The sequence below is a fragment of the Cajanus cajan genome, chromosome 4 (genome assembly GCF_000230855.2).
Source record: "Cajanus cajan strain Asha chromosome 4, NIPB_CcT2T_4, whole genome shotgun sequence".
Lineage (NCBI taxonomy): Eukaryota > Viridiplantae > Streptophyta > Magnoliopsida > Fabales > Fabaceae > Cajanus > Cajanus cajan.
In genome coordinates, this window is record NC_138520.1 from 64,158,363 (window position 1) to 64,175,236 (window position 16,874).

Genomic DNA, 16,874 nt, shown 5'->3' on the forward strand with positions numbered 1-16,874 from the left:
CATGTTTCTTTAATTATCTTTAGAAACCATTACTAGGGATGATAGTACAAAAATGTTATCATGTTTCCCAAGTTCAATTGGTAAAATTTCCCTTACCTTTTCCACCTATGCTCAAAATTATGCACAACATCCCAAGAAATTGCTCATTCTAAGAAACAATGTGTATCATGTCAATGCTCTCTTGGTCCTCCTTTGGTTGATGAAAATTTGAAAATCATCATGGTTATCACTTGTTTCCATCACACTAATTGGTGGCTATAATGTTACAACCTAATGCATGTCATGTCACTATTTATTCATTGGTTAAACATTTAAAAAATATATATATATATCTAAACACATTGAATTTGTCATATAAAAAGAACTTTCCAAGACTATTTTATAATTCAATTGATATTGGTTTAGTTTTAATATATATATCATACATTATCTATCATTTCAACACACATTAGACATTACTTAATATTTAATAATACATGTTAGCACTTAAAGACATTATCAATCAACACCCATTTTAAGACTAGTATTAAAGTGATAATAATTTTCAAAGATTTTTTTTATATATATAATTTACCTCCATTCAAGAATCTAAGTGAAAACTTGTTAAAAATTTAATGAATCTAATCATGATGTCATTGTCAGTATTTATCATGTTACCAACTAATATATGTTTTAAGACTAATGTAGAAGATCATAATATTTTTTTAGAACTTTTATAATTTACCGCAAGTGAAATTAATCTCTAGTTCAACAATAAGAGAAAAATACTAAAGAATAATAAAATAAATACTCTTATACTTATAAGTAGATACAACCTAACATACAAAAAGAAGATAAAACTTATTTTTTTATAAAATGGTATAATTATTATAATTTTATAATTCTTAATACATTTTAATTAATAAAATAAAACATGAGAACAGTTTGTTTGAGAGTGTATTATTTTCGCTCTCATTCCAGAATGCAGACATATTTATTTGCTGATGTAGTTTGTCGAAGACATTTTCTTGTAATATGAACTAGCTTCTTGTAGTTTTTCCATTTCACTCTGATGAATAATGTTAAAAATATTTCGTATTGATAAATTAAAGTAGTATCAAGAAGATGACGTAACATGAATCATGATCCACCAAAAGAGAATGTGACCGAGCGACAGACATTGAATTTGGTTTGCCGCCACGCCAAACCAAGCACATGCAACCATATTTTCTTTGTTACCATTTCATTTTGCACCTCTTCCCAAAATGCCAATTACACTCTTTGACCCAACACACTGTGTCCCCTTTATGAAATACCAAAGGGGCACCACTGTCAACATAATTTGCCAAAAAACATTATCATTGTCACACGACCTATGAACTATCTTCTTATCAAAACGCCTCTTATTATCTTATCATCATCATATGCACAGTGATTAATTATTAATTTCCTGGGATTGCGGTCTATGTTTGTCAAATAGTAACTGGTAAGATTCACAAGACATCCTTACCCTTTATTCATATTTAACACAGTGCAAGAGGTTGTCACTTTCTGGAGTTATTGGACTTCACTCGGTCCCACATGCTGATTGCTGAGTGAGACACAAATAAAGATAAATAATAATAGTAATAATAATAAAAAGAGAAAAGAGAACATTCAGCATATGATAATGATGGTGTTTGATCAAAGGACATAACTTTTTTTTAGTAGAGTAGAGACATGCACAGAAGTGTATCTGCTTCTTGTTTCTTCTTTTCCCTCCTTTTCGTGTGTGAGAGAGTTCAGTGCCTCTCTCTGTTAACCTTCTAAGTTCTAACTTCACTTCATGTCACCATTTATCATGTTCCAATTCTTCTTCTTCTTCTTCACCCTCCCTCCCTTTTTTGTTTCGGAATTCTGAAAGGATTTCTCTTTTCTTGGATTATACTCTTGGAGAATTTTTGTTCAAGTTTGGAGACAATGATTGTGTGTTGACGCTCTTCCTTGGGTTTTTCTTTTCTTCACTTCACTACTTCAGTATGGCCCTTTCCTTTTACTACTTTTCATTTCATTTTATTTTTTCAATTTTCTACTGTTATGGTTATGGTTTGGTTTTAAAGTGAACTTTAGTATTGTTTTTAGAATATTATACTTAACATTCACGCAGCAATTACCATTTACTCAAAATCTGGGTGTTATTGAGATTTTACCTTTTCCTTTTGCAATTTGTTGGACTTGGGCTACAGATCATACAGGATTTTTTTGGGGGCTCGATGGGGTGTTGGGAAAAAAAATTGTTACTTTCTAGTTTTCTTAGGATGCAGTTTCTAACTTTTGAGATCGCTGGTGGGACGCTTCCTTCCTTTACAATAATAATTGTTTACAATTAGCATTGCAGAATTTGAAGGTTTAGAAAGTTGTAGATGTTTGTTATACAGTGTAGGTGCCATTTCTTTCACGCAATTAGTAATTTGTTCTTTCAAATATTACCACATTCTGCTTCAATTGTGAATTGTGTTTTCATCTGTTTATCTCGCGTGTTAGGAGCTGAACCATTAATATTGAATATAGTGTGACCATTAAAATCTTTGTAATAATATTATGGTATTTCTGTGCTGATTGGGAAGCTGAGCTTACTAATAATTATACGCAGATTAGTTGTCAAATGCAGTTGGATTATTGGATATCTCTCTTGCAAAGTAACTATTTTTATAGTTTCTTCTAATTTTTATTTTAATAGTATTGCAGGGCTCTAGTGTGTGGATGGGGCAAGAATTGGAGTTGGATCTGAATGACAAGTCTTTCGTGGGTCTAAGTCCAGATACTGTTCTTCCATCTCATCAATATTGTTTGAATGTGAAGAAAAGATATAAAAATGGAAAGCCCACTGGGAAAGATGATTTTTTGAAACTGAAAGAGAATTTTGGTGATATCAAATTTGATAGATTGCTCAATTCTTCACGGAACATCCTTCCCTGTAGATCTCATGGACTGGAAGGTAATGTAGAAATGAAACGAGGTTCCATGTATCAGAGGTCAGAGCAAGTAACAAATATAAAGAAAATGGGCACCATGAGGGGAAGGAAAAAAATAGAAATTTCATCTAGGAGTAGTAGTGATGCCTCTTTTTCAGGTAGTGTTGTTGATTCTCTATGTTGTTCAGATGATGAAAGTCTGGATGAGAGACCTTCAGTAATACCTCAGGACTCAAATTTAGGTTCATCTCCATCTGTTTCTGGTTCCTGGATTTGTATGGAGCATGACAATTCCAATGGCTATATTGAATTTTGCATTAATTCAGATGTTTCGGATGAAAAAGATGGTGCAGTAAAAGGGTTTGGTTCTATAAATACTGAGATCAGAAATGACAAGGTTGCTGGTTCACTAATTGATGGTAATTGTCTTCTTCAGAAAGACACAGTTCATGGATTACAAAAATCACTCTCTGCTATGGTTGGAATCTCTCACCTAGAATCCCCATCAGAGAGTGACTGCTCACCAAGATCAAGTCCAAGAGTCTCACTCACCTCTATCAGGAAAAGGTTAAATCCATTCACAAACTCAAAATATTTAACAAGTCCTGTGAGTTGTGTGCTGGAAACTACTGAGGTCAAATTAACTGGGACTAGAAATGGCACAAGAAACAGGACTTATCAGAGATCTTTGCTGAATGACTTCTCTAACACGGGGAAGCATTCCGAAATTATTTCTAAGTTTATAAATAGAGATATCCAGTTTTCAGGTCTAGCATGTTCACCTGTTCATCTTCATGCCAACCTCAAGTTGAAAAAGCAACAAGGACAGCAATTTTTTGAGTTTAAGGTAAAGTGTCCTGAAGATGTCTTTGTCGCAAAGACATGGAAATCAGGCAATGCTTTCAACTGGATGTATACCTTTCACTCAATGGATAGCAGGAACAAAAGTACTGCCACTGGCTTGGGATCACATTATAGTGACAAAGACTCATCAATGGTAGCACAGATGCTAGTTTCCTCTAATTTTTGTTCCAAATTAGAAGATGGAGTGTTTGTCAACTCTATGGTGACAACATTTGTGTTGCATGATCTTACACACTCAAGAAAAAGTGTTTCACCCGAAAAAAGGTCTTGCAACGAGCACAATTGCTCTAAAACTCTAAATTCTTCCCGTGTAGGAATGAAGGGAGAAACTTTCAGGCCAGATGAAGAGTCTTTGGCATCTAAAAACAAGCTTCCATCAGGCAATACAGATTTTGATAATTCAAATTCTTATCCTTTTTCATCCACAGAATTGCATTCAAACCCTGAAATTGCTGCCATTGTTTTACAAATTCCATTTCACAAGAGAGAGAGCTTGAAATACGAAAGAAGGGGCAGAATAAATGCTGAAGCATGTTCCAAACTAAGTGAACTCTCTTCAGCAGTAGAAAAAGTGAAGGTGGTACTACCAACTGGCAACCATGGTTTTCCAAGTGCTGAAATTCAGGGTCCCTCATCATTACTAAATAGATGGAAACATGGTGGAGGTTGTGATTGTGGTGGCTGGGACATGGCCTGTCCCCTTATTCTTTTAGGCAATCCCAGTGTTCAATTTACTGAAGACCGACCTCTTATGGAAGAATGTCAAACACTGGAACTTTTCACTCAGGTAAACCTTGAATTTCACACAAATGGATGTATATAGGAAAATAGTCATACATTTAGTTTTCTTTTGATGTACTATTTATTTTGGTGATTTAATCTTCTGAGTTTAATCTTTGTATAATGAAGATATATGCATCTACAATAGGATGAAAAGCAAAAAAGATACTGACTCTACATTGCACATTGAACTAATTTCATGAGACATGAATCTCCATAACATGTCAAATAAATGTTGTGATTCCAATTGGAGCTTTCTGTTTCATTGAGTGCTGCAGTTATAACATTCTTCATTTATGAGATTTTGATTGTCTTTTTCTAGTACTTATCTCTCATTCTGGATGCACAGGGTGCCAAGGAGAGAACTCCAACCTTTGGCATGACAATGGTTGAAGAGGGGCAATATGCAGTTGATTTCCATGCACAATTATCCCCATTACAAGCATTCTCCATTTGTGTGGCCATTTTACATGGTGCGGGGCAGGAGAAAAAACAACAGATATCTCGACGCAATTCATTGAAAATGCTTCTTGAGGAGGAGGTAGAGTTATTTATCAACTCAATCACGAAAGAAAAGAATAGGAATGTGCCAAGGATCAAGAAGGGAATTACTCTACCCTATGTGCTAAACCCACCTTTTTCTCCTATTGCACGAGTATAAAGTGTAGTGCCCATACTTTGTAACACCAAATAGAACAGAATCTTTAATTGTAATGCAAATACTGTTTTCTTATTCCTAAAGAGGAGGGTAGCTTTCTAAAATATTTTGCCTTTTTGCAGTATCTGTGCAGCTATACTCACCACTTGGACCAGCTGTTGACATAGCTGAAGTATTTCTTTGGATGATGGCAGTTCTTACTATATTGTATGCATCATATTGATCTGCTTGGACTGCCAGAGAACCAGCTATGAACAGGATAAGCTACTAAAGGTTTGTTTTTCCTATTCTTTTGGTATTTCCACAAGTTGGACTCTCATTTATTTTCTTAATATGTTGTTGGTTCTACTATTCACTGTCAATTATTTTTTTATAAGATGCTTCAGATGAAATCACAAACACAAAATTTGCTGGTGTTAGTGGAGTTGTAAATATGAATGTGAAAGCTGCAGTCCTTTTTGTTGTATTTGCTTCGTGTTTCCTGTTTATGCTTTACAAACTGATGTCGTCATGGTTCATTGACGCTTTGGTTGTTCTCTTCTGTATTGATGGGATTGAGGTATTAACTTCCACTAAATTAGTCCAAAATTCCCTGTTTTTGCTCTGAGCAAGGAGAAACAATATCTACTTGCACATTATGTCTATGCTGAAAAAAAGAAGGCAACAGATTAACATCTATGACATTGCATGAATGCACATTATAAAAACTATTTGTTGTCATTATCAAATTCAAATTATGGGTCTTTTCTGTTATTGCCATGTTATCCTCTGGAAAGTCATCAATAAACAATTTTTTCTTGTATCTGCAGGGCTTGCAAACTTGCCTGGTTGCTCTTTTGTACAGGTGCGGTGTATAATTTTAATGAATGTCATCAAGAAATTTTGCTCTTAGTATCCATCTATTAGGATTTCCATTTATTAATTTTTTTAAAAAAATTCATGTTTGATTATTCGAGAAGCTCAAATTGGATCCCGGGAGTATTGACATATGTTTTATGACAAAATAATAAACTGTGTTAGAATTTGGATGGTTGTCTTTCTTACATGATCAGCATGATGCCTTAAGCATTAAATCAAATATATTGCCTTATTGTTTGAATGCATATTTCATTGCTAGTTTTCAAATCTTAAGACTAGGTTTTGGTTGATATTCTTCTACCAAAAATTACTTACTTATCAACGTTTCAATCTTATTTCAAGAATATTATTTAATACATGATTTCCCTTTTAATTTTTTCTACGTGCAGAACTTGCATACACAATGGAAGTAAATGAAAAATGTGATGTGTATAAGTCTGCGGTATTAGCATTGGAAATATTTTTTGGAGAGCATCCCAGAGATTTTATAACTTCATTGTCAACATCATCAAATGTCATGAATTCAGCACTTGATATTCCTTCATTGATGAATAAGATAGACCAACGTCTTCCTTATTCCACTGAATCTATTTCTAAGGAGATAACTTTGACAGTAAGGATAGCAAATGCTTGTTTGAATGAAAGCCCTCATTCTCACCCTATCATGGAGCAATTTACCAAGGAGCTTGCTTTGTCAAAGTAATCTTCGATGTATTAATTTCACGTCTTGATGTATAGATATTTGAAAATTTGAATTTATCAAATATGCAACGAGTTCTACTTTTTTCCCCCAACTTTCCTTTGTAATTTTTTCACCTATTTTATATTGTAAGTCATTTAATTTTGATGTGTTTTAACTTGATATTCATACTTTTTATATGTTTAAATATCAATTAGTTAATATTGTTTTGTCACCATATATAATTTGAAATTTAAAGTCACATACACACATTCCTGAATCATTCAAAGCTAAGTTCTAGATTACTCACAACCTAATATTCAAGTATTATTCCATGAAACATTCATATATGAGTAGAAAAACTACAAATATCTTGGAAATTTAGAGAACTACGTTCTATAGAAGCATTGTCTAGAATATTACCTTTACACCTTCAATAATATAAGCCAGTAGCATCTTCCTGGGTTATCAACGGTTGCTTTAGGTAAAGAACTCTAATAACCTAACTATATATGACTAACGCAAATAAGGAAATGTTACACTCAATTCACAACCTAATTCAAATTACCTTCTATGTCTGTAATTTTGATTCCGTGAAGGTATATATTTAATCATTTTTATTCATATCCCGATCGAAGTTTGGAAAACCTTAGGAGCGAAGGGCATAAGTTGGCTCACCAAGTTGTTTAATGAGATCATGAGATCAAACAAGATGCCGGAAGAATGGCGTAGGAGTACCTTAATCCCTATTTATAAGAACAAGGGGGATATTCAAGAGTGTGCAAACTATAGAGGGATTAAGCTTATGAGCCATACTATGAAACTTTGGGAGAGGGTGATTGAGCGAAGGTTAAGACAAGAGACACAAGTTACGGAGAACCAATTTGGTTTTATGCCAGGGAGATCGACTATGGAGGCAATATATTTACTACGACGATTGATGGAGCAATATCGGACACAACAAAAAGATTTACACATGGTGTTCGTAGACCTGGAGAAGGCCTATGATAGAGTACCTCGACAAGTATAGTGGGAGGAACTAGAGAAGAAAGGGGTGCGTATTGCTTATATCAGGGCGATTAAAGACATGTATGAAGGGGCCAAGACTAGCGTAAGAACACAGAGTGGGGTGTCTGAGGATTTTCCTATTACCATAGGACTTCATCAGGAGTCTACTTTAAGTCCTTACCTCTTTACACTGGTTATGGACGCGCTTACTGAGCATGTCCAAGAGCCAGTGCCCCGATGCATGCTTTTTGCCGATGATATTGTTCTTACGGGAGACTCTAGGGAAGAGATAAATGAGAAGATCGAAAGATGGAGACAAGCCCTGGAAGAACATGGCTTGCGGATAAGCCGAAGTAAGACGGAATATATGGAGTGTAAGTTTAGCACGCGGAACACAAGGGCAACTCAGGAGGTGAAGATTGGAGAGCAAGCAATAACAAAAGTCCCAAGGTTTAAGTACTTGGGATCTATTGTTCAGCAAGATGCAGAGTTGGAAGGCGATGTACATCATAGGATCCAAGCGGGTTGGATGAAATGGAGGAGGGCGTCTGGGGTGCTATGTGATAAAAAGGTGCCTCTTAAGCTTAAAGGAAAGTTTTACCGTACTGCTGTTAGGCCGGCTATATTATATGGGACCGAGTATTGGGCCGCAAAGGGGCAACAAGAGAATAAACTTCATGTAGCCGAGATGAGGATGTTACGGTGGATGTGCGACACACGATAAAAGATTGGATTAGAAATGAATGCATCCGAGAAAGTGTGGGGGTTGCACCTATTGTGGAGAAGTTGGTTGAGTCCCGTCTTAGATGGTTTGGGCATGTGTGGAGGAGACCGGCTGACGCACCGGTGAGGAGGGTCGATGAGATGGAGGCTACTGTTGGAGCTAGAAGGAGAGGAAGGCCTCGGAAAACTATAGGGGAAACAGTGCTAAAGGACATGGAGATCAATGCCTTATCAAGAGAGATGATTTATGATAGATCCCTATGGCGTCGTTTGATCCATATAGCCAACCCCACCTAGTGGGATAAAGGCTTGGTTGTTGTTGTTGTTGTATTAGAAAACAAATCAGTAGAATTAGTGGTTAAGTGTCGTTATACATAGTTAAGATTTAAGGATTCAAATCACATATTTTACAATTTTATAATTTTTTTCACATGATATATCATCACACCATATCACCACATTAACACGTCATCTACATCATGTGTCATGTCAATTAAAACCACCGAGAATGAAAGTGCATTTAAGCTTTTTGATTTTTTTAACAAGAGGCTTGTGATGGTAGTTTATTTGGTTTAACTAAATAATTGATAATTAGTTATAAATAATTTACTTTTTTTTTTAAAAAAAATGCTTATTCTTCCGTGATCATTATCTTGGTTCCAACTAAAACTTTATTTCCAAATGAATTTGTCAAGTTTTTTCTTTTTTAAAAAGACGTTCCAAATAAACGGTCCTGAACGAAACATCTTGATGCCTTTTCTGTTTCTTTTCTCAATCTACATCTTGATGATTGGGAACCAGTGGATTGTAAAATAGCATCATATATAAAGCAAATAGATAACTAGTAATTATTCAATACTATGCCATAAACTTATAGACAAAACTTATTTTACAATGTACATACACTCGTGCATGTTTAACCCAACAGTCTTTGATATGTGCATGAAGATATTAGACATCACAAGTAGAAACGAAATAAACCACACCAGCCACATTTTCCATAAGTTTGAATGTTTAATTGCATGTCCAAGTGACGTAAGTTTTGGACCGACAAAATATATAAATTAATAAGATAGGTAGAAAATTTATAGGCAGAAATAGGAGCATTTTTGTTGTGAGTGCCCAGTTTTAAGCTAAACCAGACACTTCATATCAGGCTTTGCTTCAATTTTGCATCATTTTGACTTGAAAGGAATGGCCCTGATCACTATCTGATGATACAAAGCTGCAAGGGCTGCCCCAATAAAAGGCCCTACCCAGAAGATCCACTGCACCAAAATACAATATGAATTGCATAAATTTACTACATCGTTTCACTTATTTTCTAGTTGTACAACAGATAAAAGAAGAGTTTTCTTTTTTAAAATTTTAATAAATTTTTATCAATAATAAAAAGAGTTTTAGAAAAGAGTGTTATAACATTTTTCTAGATAATATTAACTTCAACTTTTAATCCATAATGAAATTAAGAAACACTAAAGAAAAAAAAAAGATTTATTTAGTTAAATTTCACCATAAATACTTATAAAAAGTATAAAGAAAAATAAATTTTTTTTTTTCAAAATCTAAAACTAACTTATGCTATAAGTTAATTTACAGAAACTTTCTTTTTATTAGCTTCTTCAAAATATATTTGACTTATATATAAATTAACTTTAACTTATAAATTAAAGAAGCTTATTTTAATTACTTGTGAGAAAAATTATTGAAATAGAATCAAAATTCCGAACATAATTTAACTAAGGATGAATTCTCACATGGTTATCCCAAGCTTGGTCCTTGTTGTATACAAGGGCTGCACCTAAACTTCTAGCAGGGTTGATGCCAGTCCCAGTGATAGGAATTGTAGCCAAATGCACCAGAAAGACAGCAAAACCAATAGGCAATGGAGCCAAAATCTAACACGTTCATATGTGTATATGATTAAATTATCAAACAATTTTCAATTTCAACACATTACTTATTGAAAAGCAAAAGGTGCACATAGTTATGAAAGTGTTTGCTCACAGGAACATGCGAGTCTCTAGCATTTCTCTTGGCATCTGTGGCAGAGAAAACAGTGTAAACAAGAATAAATGTGCCAACAATCTCTGCTCCAAGGCCATCACCTTTGGAGTAACCTTTATTGAGAATGTTGGCAGCACCACCAAGCCTCTCATATTGGTTTGATTGGAATCCCTTGACCACAGCAGCACCACATATAGCTCCCAAGCACTGCATTATTATGTAAAAGACTGTCCTAGTGAGAGATAACTTGCGTGCCAAGAACAGCCCAAATGTCACAGCTGGGTTAATGTGACCCCCTGCATTCACAAAACCCATTCAAACAATTACACTTAGGATAGTTCTTATTTCATAAGCATGCCAATTTACTAAAATGTTCATATGCTAAAAAGAGAAGTACTCTTTATTTTTGGTAGAGAAACTCTTAAAAAAAACTTCTAAATTTGTATATAAACACATTTTTAATACTAAGCTTGATTCAACTTCTATATCTTTATTTAATAATTGAGCTATTATTACAAATATTCTAAATACCTATACTATTAATACAAAATTGTAGGATATATAGTTAGTTAGTCATTCTAATATTGGATTCAAATAGCTTATTCCCAAATTGGGTTTCCATTTATATCCCACCACTAAAATAATTTACATTTTATATAAAATATTTACCTATATTTTTTTTTTAATTTTCCTACATTTCCCTTAACAAATGGAAATTTAATTTTTTAAATCAATATGAAGTATCTACTAATTTTGTTGATGACTAATTTCTGTCAAAAATATGAGTGGTTACCATCAGTAAAATTTCTCCTCTCAACTACATTTTTTCATCACAAAATTCAAATCTAAAATCTTATATAAAAGAATTAAGTATAGTTTCACTCAAACTAATAATTTATTAGAAGAACACAGTTAATCTGGCTATGTTAAGGAACCCAACATTATTTTGTTTTTTTTGTATTGTGGTGTCTAGTTCTGTCAAAAGAATCTGGCTATCTTGAATTTTTCTTACCTGAGATACCAGCAGTGCAATAGACAAGTGCAAAGATCATGCCACCAAAAGACCAAGCAATGCCTTGGACCCCCACAGTGGAGCACTTGCTGGGAGATTTTGCCACACCCATAACTGTCAAAACAGTGACATAAAGAAACAAGAATGTTGCCACAAATTCTGCTATGCCTGCTCTGAAGAAAGACCATGATGTTAACTCCTTAGCCTCAAACAATGGAGCTGGTGGTGCCTCTCTGTAGTCTCTGCTATCTTGTGTCTGTGCAGCTGTTCCTATTGCTTGCCTCTCTCCATACCTGTTGGCTCCAACTCTCACATCCTCATCTTTTCCCTCCATCATCAATGCAACTTCAATTTAACTGCACTTTTGTTGAAGTGGGTTTGGTTTGGTAAGTAACCACTGAATTAATGTTTAATATATAGTCATGAGGGTTATTATGTATGTGAAAGCTAAAGGGAGGGCTTTTGTAGAGTGAACCTGGGACAAAGGTTGGTGACTTGTGAGTAAATTGAAAGTGTGTGAAATTGTTAATTGTTGTGACACGTTGTGTGATTGAAAGTTCACTTGTCTTGTTCGTTTCCTTTCTTGAGAGCATCACTTTGCTTCATGACCATTCCTTCTACTCTTCACTTCCAAAGCAAGTTCGCAAAACTTGTAAACAAATTATTATAGTAAGGTAAACGATAGAGCTAGGGAACCACTCTATGGCACCATAGTTCGTCCGCGTGTATGTTGTTATCTATAGCTTACAATCACTCACTCACAACATTGTTTACAATTCACGACGTAGTTTAATCAACTGAACTAAATTTCTTATATATACATTGGCTTGTTTTAAGAATATGCAACACTTTTAAAATATTTTCTATTAGCCAAAATATTAAAAATTACAATTTTTGAGTTTCACTCTTATTTAAAAATTTACTCATTATTTTATAATTTTTATATAAAAAAATATGTTAAACAAAATATGTTAAAATATGTTGAAAAGAAATTTAATTTATATTTAAGTTATTTTTGTACATTAATTACAAATTAATTTTATAAAATATATCTTTGGTGTCTTTGAAGATATAAAAGTTCAATTTTAATTCTAAATATATATATATACTCTAGTTATAGGTCAGGTCTGGCACTTTTGAAGCCTTTTCTATTTACACCTTTCTATATATTAAGTACACTCCTTTTGTTTTGTAATTTTTATTATCATATATACCCTTATAAATTCTTTTTTTTTTTACTCCATATTTAATATACTTTAAATTAAATTTAATATTTACACTCCCCATGAGTTTTTTTTTTTTTTTTTTTACTTTTAAAACCCAAAATTTGAACCATCATTTTCATCCCATATTCATTATCATTAAAATTCTAATTACTTTATACCGTTACAGGATTAAGATCAAAAAATGCATCGAGTCTAGGGATGGTAACGGGACGAGTTTGGTACGGGTTTCATGATACCCGTTCCCGTCCCTGCGAGTTCAACCCATCCATGTCCCCGTTCCCATACCCGTCGGATATAGATTTTCATACTCATCCCCGTCCCCGTCAAGTATTGGGTATACCCGTACCCGTCAATTTTTTTATTTTTTATTTTTTTTTAAAAAAATGATATTTTTAAGTTAATTTTTTTATTATATTATAATTATAATTAGGTTATTTCTTTATTTCATATTATAATAAATAATCACATATTAAAAAAATATTAAAATTTTTTAATATAATTAAATTAAAAATGAGTATTAATTTAAAAATGAGAACGGGGACGGGTACGGGTACGGGTACGGGTACGGGTACGGGGCGGGTAAGTACATACCCGTACCCGATTTAATATATCGAATTTTACCCGTACCCGTACCCGGTCAAACTGGGTATTCTCCGTCAAAGTCGGGACGGGTTCGAGTATTACCCGCGGGTACGGGTATATTTGTCATCCCTAATCGAGTCATCCAATTGTATGAAAGTTAAGAACTACAAGTATCTAGGTGTTGTTGGTATTGATAGTTAAGTAGCTACACAATTAGAACTACACATGATTTATCTTGTGTATGTGAACTTGTTAGGTACAATTGTATGACGTGTCATCCAATTTTCTTGCATATAATTCGTGTTCGTTGGAAAAGGTTAAACTTCAGTTACAAAAGGAAGAGAAAAAATAAATAAATAAACTTTGAGTTGTTGACACAATCTTTGGTAGATGTTTTGTTAAAGATATTTGAAGAACTTGATAATATTAGCAAATTACTCTGCACAATAAATTGTATGAACTAATATTTTCTAAAACAACTTCAATGCGTTCACCTCCTTAATTAATAAGTTATAACTAAAGTGTATTCTAAAGGGTTCAATGTCAAAAAAAAAAATCACTAAACATGATAAAAAAAACATTTTGAAAAGTTGATCACCAGAGAGAAACATATTTAAGAAAAAACAGAATTAAGAAAGAGAAACAATTTTGGAAGAAGAAAAGAATAAGGGATCACAAAGGGAAAATCGTTTCCAGACGAAACAACTATTACACCCCAAGACGGGGTTATCGTTTTTGCTCCCCTTCTACAAAAGATACTTGGGTTGTTGACAAGACAACTACTAATGGACTCCCTGACCTTACAAAACCTCTTCCATTCACAATTCAAACGAGCAAAAACCAGAAGCCCAACCCAACGTAACATATACAAACACTGTTTTCCCCATACTGGGCCTATGCTTCGCCTATGACGTTTAATTTTAAAGCTCTTCCTATTTTTCATGATGATTATGACAAGAAAAAGAATTATGAAAAGAACTATTTTATGTAGCACTCTTTGCTTTCATCTGCAAACTACAAAGGTAGATTGGATCACATGGTTGCATTGCAATTCTAGTTAGTTACAGTAAATTGTTAAAAGTTTAAGTTGTTGGCTGACGCAAAATGCAATTACAATATGTTAAGGACAGGTTACGTGATATAATTTACTATATAAACCCATGTTCATGATATGGGATTGCATATATTTTTTCTTCCCAATTTTGTAAGGCAAATAGATTGGTTTATTTTATTTTATTTTCATAGCTATAATCTGTTAAGATTTAGTAAGAAAAAAAAAATGGTGACTTGACACAACCATTCAAATGATCAATGATTTGGATTTAATCCATGCATGATAAGATTTGTATAAGAATTGTTATTGATTTGAAGTAAAGTAATTTATAAATGTAATTCATTTTAAATTAATAGTAAAACAAAAACAAAACAAAATATATATTCCCTTCCCTTTAAAGTAAAACACCTTGCACATGTATAGCTATTTTACATCTTTCAAATTTCAAATTATACTGTTTTCAATACCAAATCCTATAATATAATTTGAATCTATCATATGGGCGCTTCTTAATTAATAAAATAGCTCTTAGTGGGTTGCAAGGCCCTGGCATTAATATGTTGAGTCCAAGCCTCCGTGATCTTCACATTTGTGGAATGTTGGCAGAATATTCCCTAGTGAAAAGATTTAAATGTATATGACAAAACAATAAAGCATGTTTGGGAAAATATATATAAAAAAAAAAAAAAGGACAAAAGATCATGCCAACTTATTTCGTAATCAAAGGTATTAATTAATTTTGTTAGTTTTTTCCTCTCATATGATCTTTTCGTTGGGCAAATTAAATCCTTCGAATCCAATAAAGTGCAGTGTTGACTTGCATTCGAATCTCTTTAATTTATGTAACAAAATTTTGGTTGCGGCTACTTGTCTGCTTGTTGATGTCTGCCACGATATGTGCAATCCATTCGTGCAATGGAAAGAGGGAGGAGGCAAACGATGGTGGGAAGACATTGAGAGCGAAATTGGAAGAAGAAGGGAACAATCTCAATTGAGCATTCACAGAACTTCCAATCATCTTTTCAAAAACCCTAGGCTTTTCACAAAAGAGAAACATTGTATATGCATTTGGAATCTTAAAATCAGGGAATTGATTTGATTTGATTTGATTTTTGAGAAATATCAAATTCTTTATTTGAAAGTCGTTGCCAAAAATAATATTTGAGTGGACTTAGAAATAAGTGTTTTGTTTAGAAATGTCGTTAGCAATGAATTTGAATTTGTTTGTTAAATGAGTTATTTAGATAAAGTAAAAGAGTTCCTTTGTATAATCAAATTTCCATTAAATTTTGTTAATTTTTTCTTTTGTGTATGTGCCCTTAATAAATTAGAGACTAAAGTGTTATTTTTGTCCTTGTCATGTGCAAAAATATTTTAAATTAACAATAGTCATAATATTATGAATAAGATTAGTTTATATGATTAAACGAACTAAAATATTTGAAGTAGATAAAAAAGATGACTAAAGTATTCTTTTAAATTAAATTAATTATATATAGATGGATAAAAAAAATTAAATTAATCATACGAATTCTTCAAGTTAGACTTTTGTATCTCTTAATAAGTCTTTTGCATCAAGATTCAAAACAGATCTAGTCAAATTTAATATGATTTAAAAAATAATAAAAGTAATTAAATAAATTATATTTTAAAAATTAATTCATTTCTTATTTTTAACAAACTTTGATTTATAAATCAAATCAAATATTTTTTGAAAACAACAAAAAATATCATTTTTTGACATTCAAGGCACAAATGTTTTTCTTTTCTTTTCTTTCTCACTGTTTTCTACTCATGATCTGTGCTTTATTGCCAACTTGGATGAGCATGATCAGCTTTTAATTATCTTTGGAAAATGAAGGTAGCTTTGTCACTATTTTAATTATTTCCCTTTAGCCTTTTCTCTTATCTTGTTCCTAGTTTAGGGTTTGTGTATGAGACAAGAGAGTGCTTGATTACCCATCAATGGTTGACTGCAGGTGCGGAAAAAATTCACCAACCCTCCATTACATGATGCTTTCGAGTTGCCAAACACTTTGATTGCAAACATGACATTGGTGTGCAATATGGGAGTTAGGAATATGCAATGAGTTAATAATATATATTGCCACTAAGGTAGGTAGCAACTTTGGACACAACATTAGATAGTGCCCGAGTCACACAAGCATAAAGCAACAAGGAAAAGGTTGAGATGATCAAATGAGTTTAAGCCTGCTTGCAAACGAGGTAAAAATAAAAGAACATGAAATCATAGCCAAGCGCATGAGAAAAAGTAAAAGCTTAGATTCAAGTGTTAAAAGAGGAGATGGAAAGTGCATTCCATCGTTTTATAGTAGATCATTATTGCTTTCGATTGTATATACTAAAATACAAATAATTTTGTCCAACTTTAAGAAGTTTCACCGAATCGAAACTTTTTTGTTGAATTAAGGATCAGTTGTGCAAAAATGGGTTGTGCATCATTATGATGTAATCACTCATCATATACAA

General features: G+C 33.1%; 3 protein-coding genes across 6 annotated transcripts; 2 read left to right on the plus strand and 1 right to left on the minus strand.

Moving 5' to 3' along the window:
* The first annotated feature begins 1,642 nt into the window (after nucleotides 1-1,642).
* On the plus strand, nucleotides 1,643-6,938 carry LOC109788089 (uncharacterized). 4 transcript variants are annotated; one of them, XM_029269173.2, is made up of 6 exons: nucleotides 1,643-1,995; nucleotides 2,699-4,584; nucleotides 4,927-5,241; nucleotides 5,358-5,508; nucleotides 6,045-6,079; nucleotides 6,483-6,938. In XM_029269173.2, exons 2-3 carry the CDS (start codon nucleotides 2,722-2,724, stop codon nucleotides 5,236-5,238), a joined length of 2,175 nt encoding a protein of 724 aa, XP_029125006.1. In that variant the 5' UTR covers nucleotides 1,643-1,995; nucleotides 2,699-2,721; the 3' UTR covers nucleotides 5,239-5,241; nucleotides 5,358-5,508; nucleotides 6,045-6,079; nucleotides 6,483-6,938. The 4 variants fall into 4 exon arrangements, with proteins under 4 accessions (XP_029125006.1, XP_082928914.1, XP_082928915.1 ...); XM_029269176.2 differs by having other exon boundaries at nucleotides 1,644-1,995; nucleotides 4,927-5,118; XM_083072788.1 differs by having other exon boundaries at nucleotides 4,927-5,508.
* Nucleotides 6,497-6,796, plus strand: LOC145957454 (MDIS1-interacting receptor like kinase 2). Its single transcript, XM_083073714.1, has one exon. It carries the CDS (start codon nucleotides 6,497-6,499, stop codon nucleotides 6,794-6,796), a length of 300 nt encoding a protein of 99 aa, XP_082929840.1.
* Nucleotides 6,939-9,326: 2,388 nt separating the features above from the next.
* Nucleotides 9,327-12,271, minus strand: LOC109788094 (aquaporin PIP1-1). The gene is made up of 4 exons (XM_020346743.3): nucleotides 11,523-12,271; nucleotides 10,511-10,806; nucleotides 10,261-10,401; nucleotides 9,327-9,771 (listed from the first exon to the last, which is right to left on the minus strand). Exons 1-4 carry the CDS (start codon nucleotides 11,857-11,859, stop codon nucleotides 9,679-9,681), a joined length of 867 nt encoding a protein of 288 aa, XP_020202332.1. The 5' UTR covers nucleotides 11,860-12,271; the 3' UTR covers nucleotides 9,327-9,678.
* Nucleotides 12,272-16,874: the final 4,603 nt, after the last annotated feature.

Bases quoted from the DNA above. Each gene is read 5' to 3' on its own strand.
- LOC109788089 (XM_083072788.1), top strand. From the start codon at position 2,722: ATGGGGCAAGAATTGGAGTTGGATCTGAATGACAAGTCTTTCGTGGGT. The intron at 4,585-4,926 runs GTAAACCTTGAA...CTGGATGCACAG, and splicing joins CACTGGAACTTTTCACTCAG to GGTGCCAAGGAGAGAACTCC.
- LOC145957454 (XM_083073714.1), top strand. From the start codon at position 6,497: ATGGAAGTAAATGAAAAATGTGATGTGTATAAGTCTGCGGTATTAGCA.
- LOC109788094 (XM_020346743.3), bottom strand. From the start codon at position 11,859: ATGATGGAGGGAAAAGATGAGGATGTGAGAGTTGGAGCCAACAGGTAT. The intron at 10,807-11,522 runs GTAAGAAAAATT...TTGTGAATGCAG, and splicing joins TTGCACTGCTGGTATCTCAG to GGGGTCACATTAACCCAGCT. The intron at 9,772-10,260 runs GTGAGAATTCAT...ATTTTGGTGCAG, and splicing joins ACCAAGCTTGGGATAACCAT to TGGATCTTCTGGGTAGGGCC.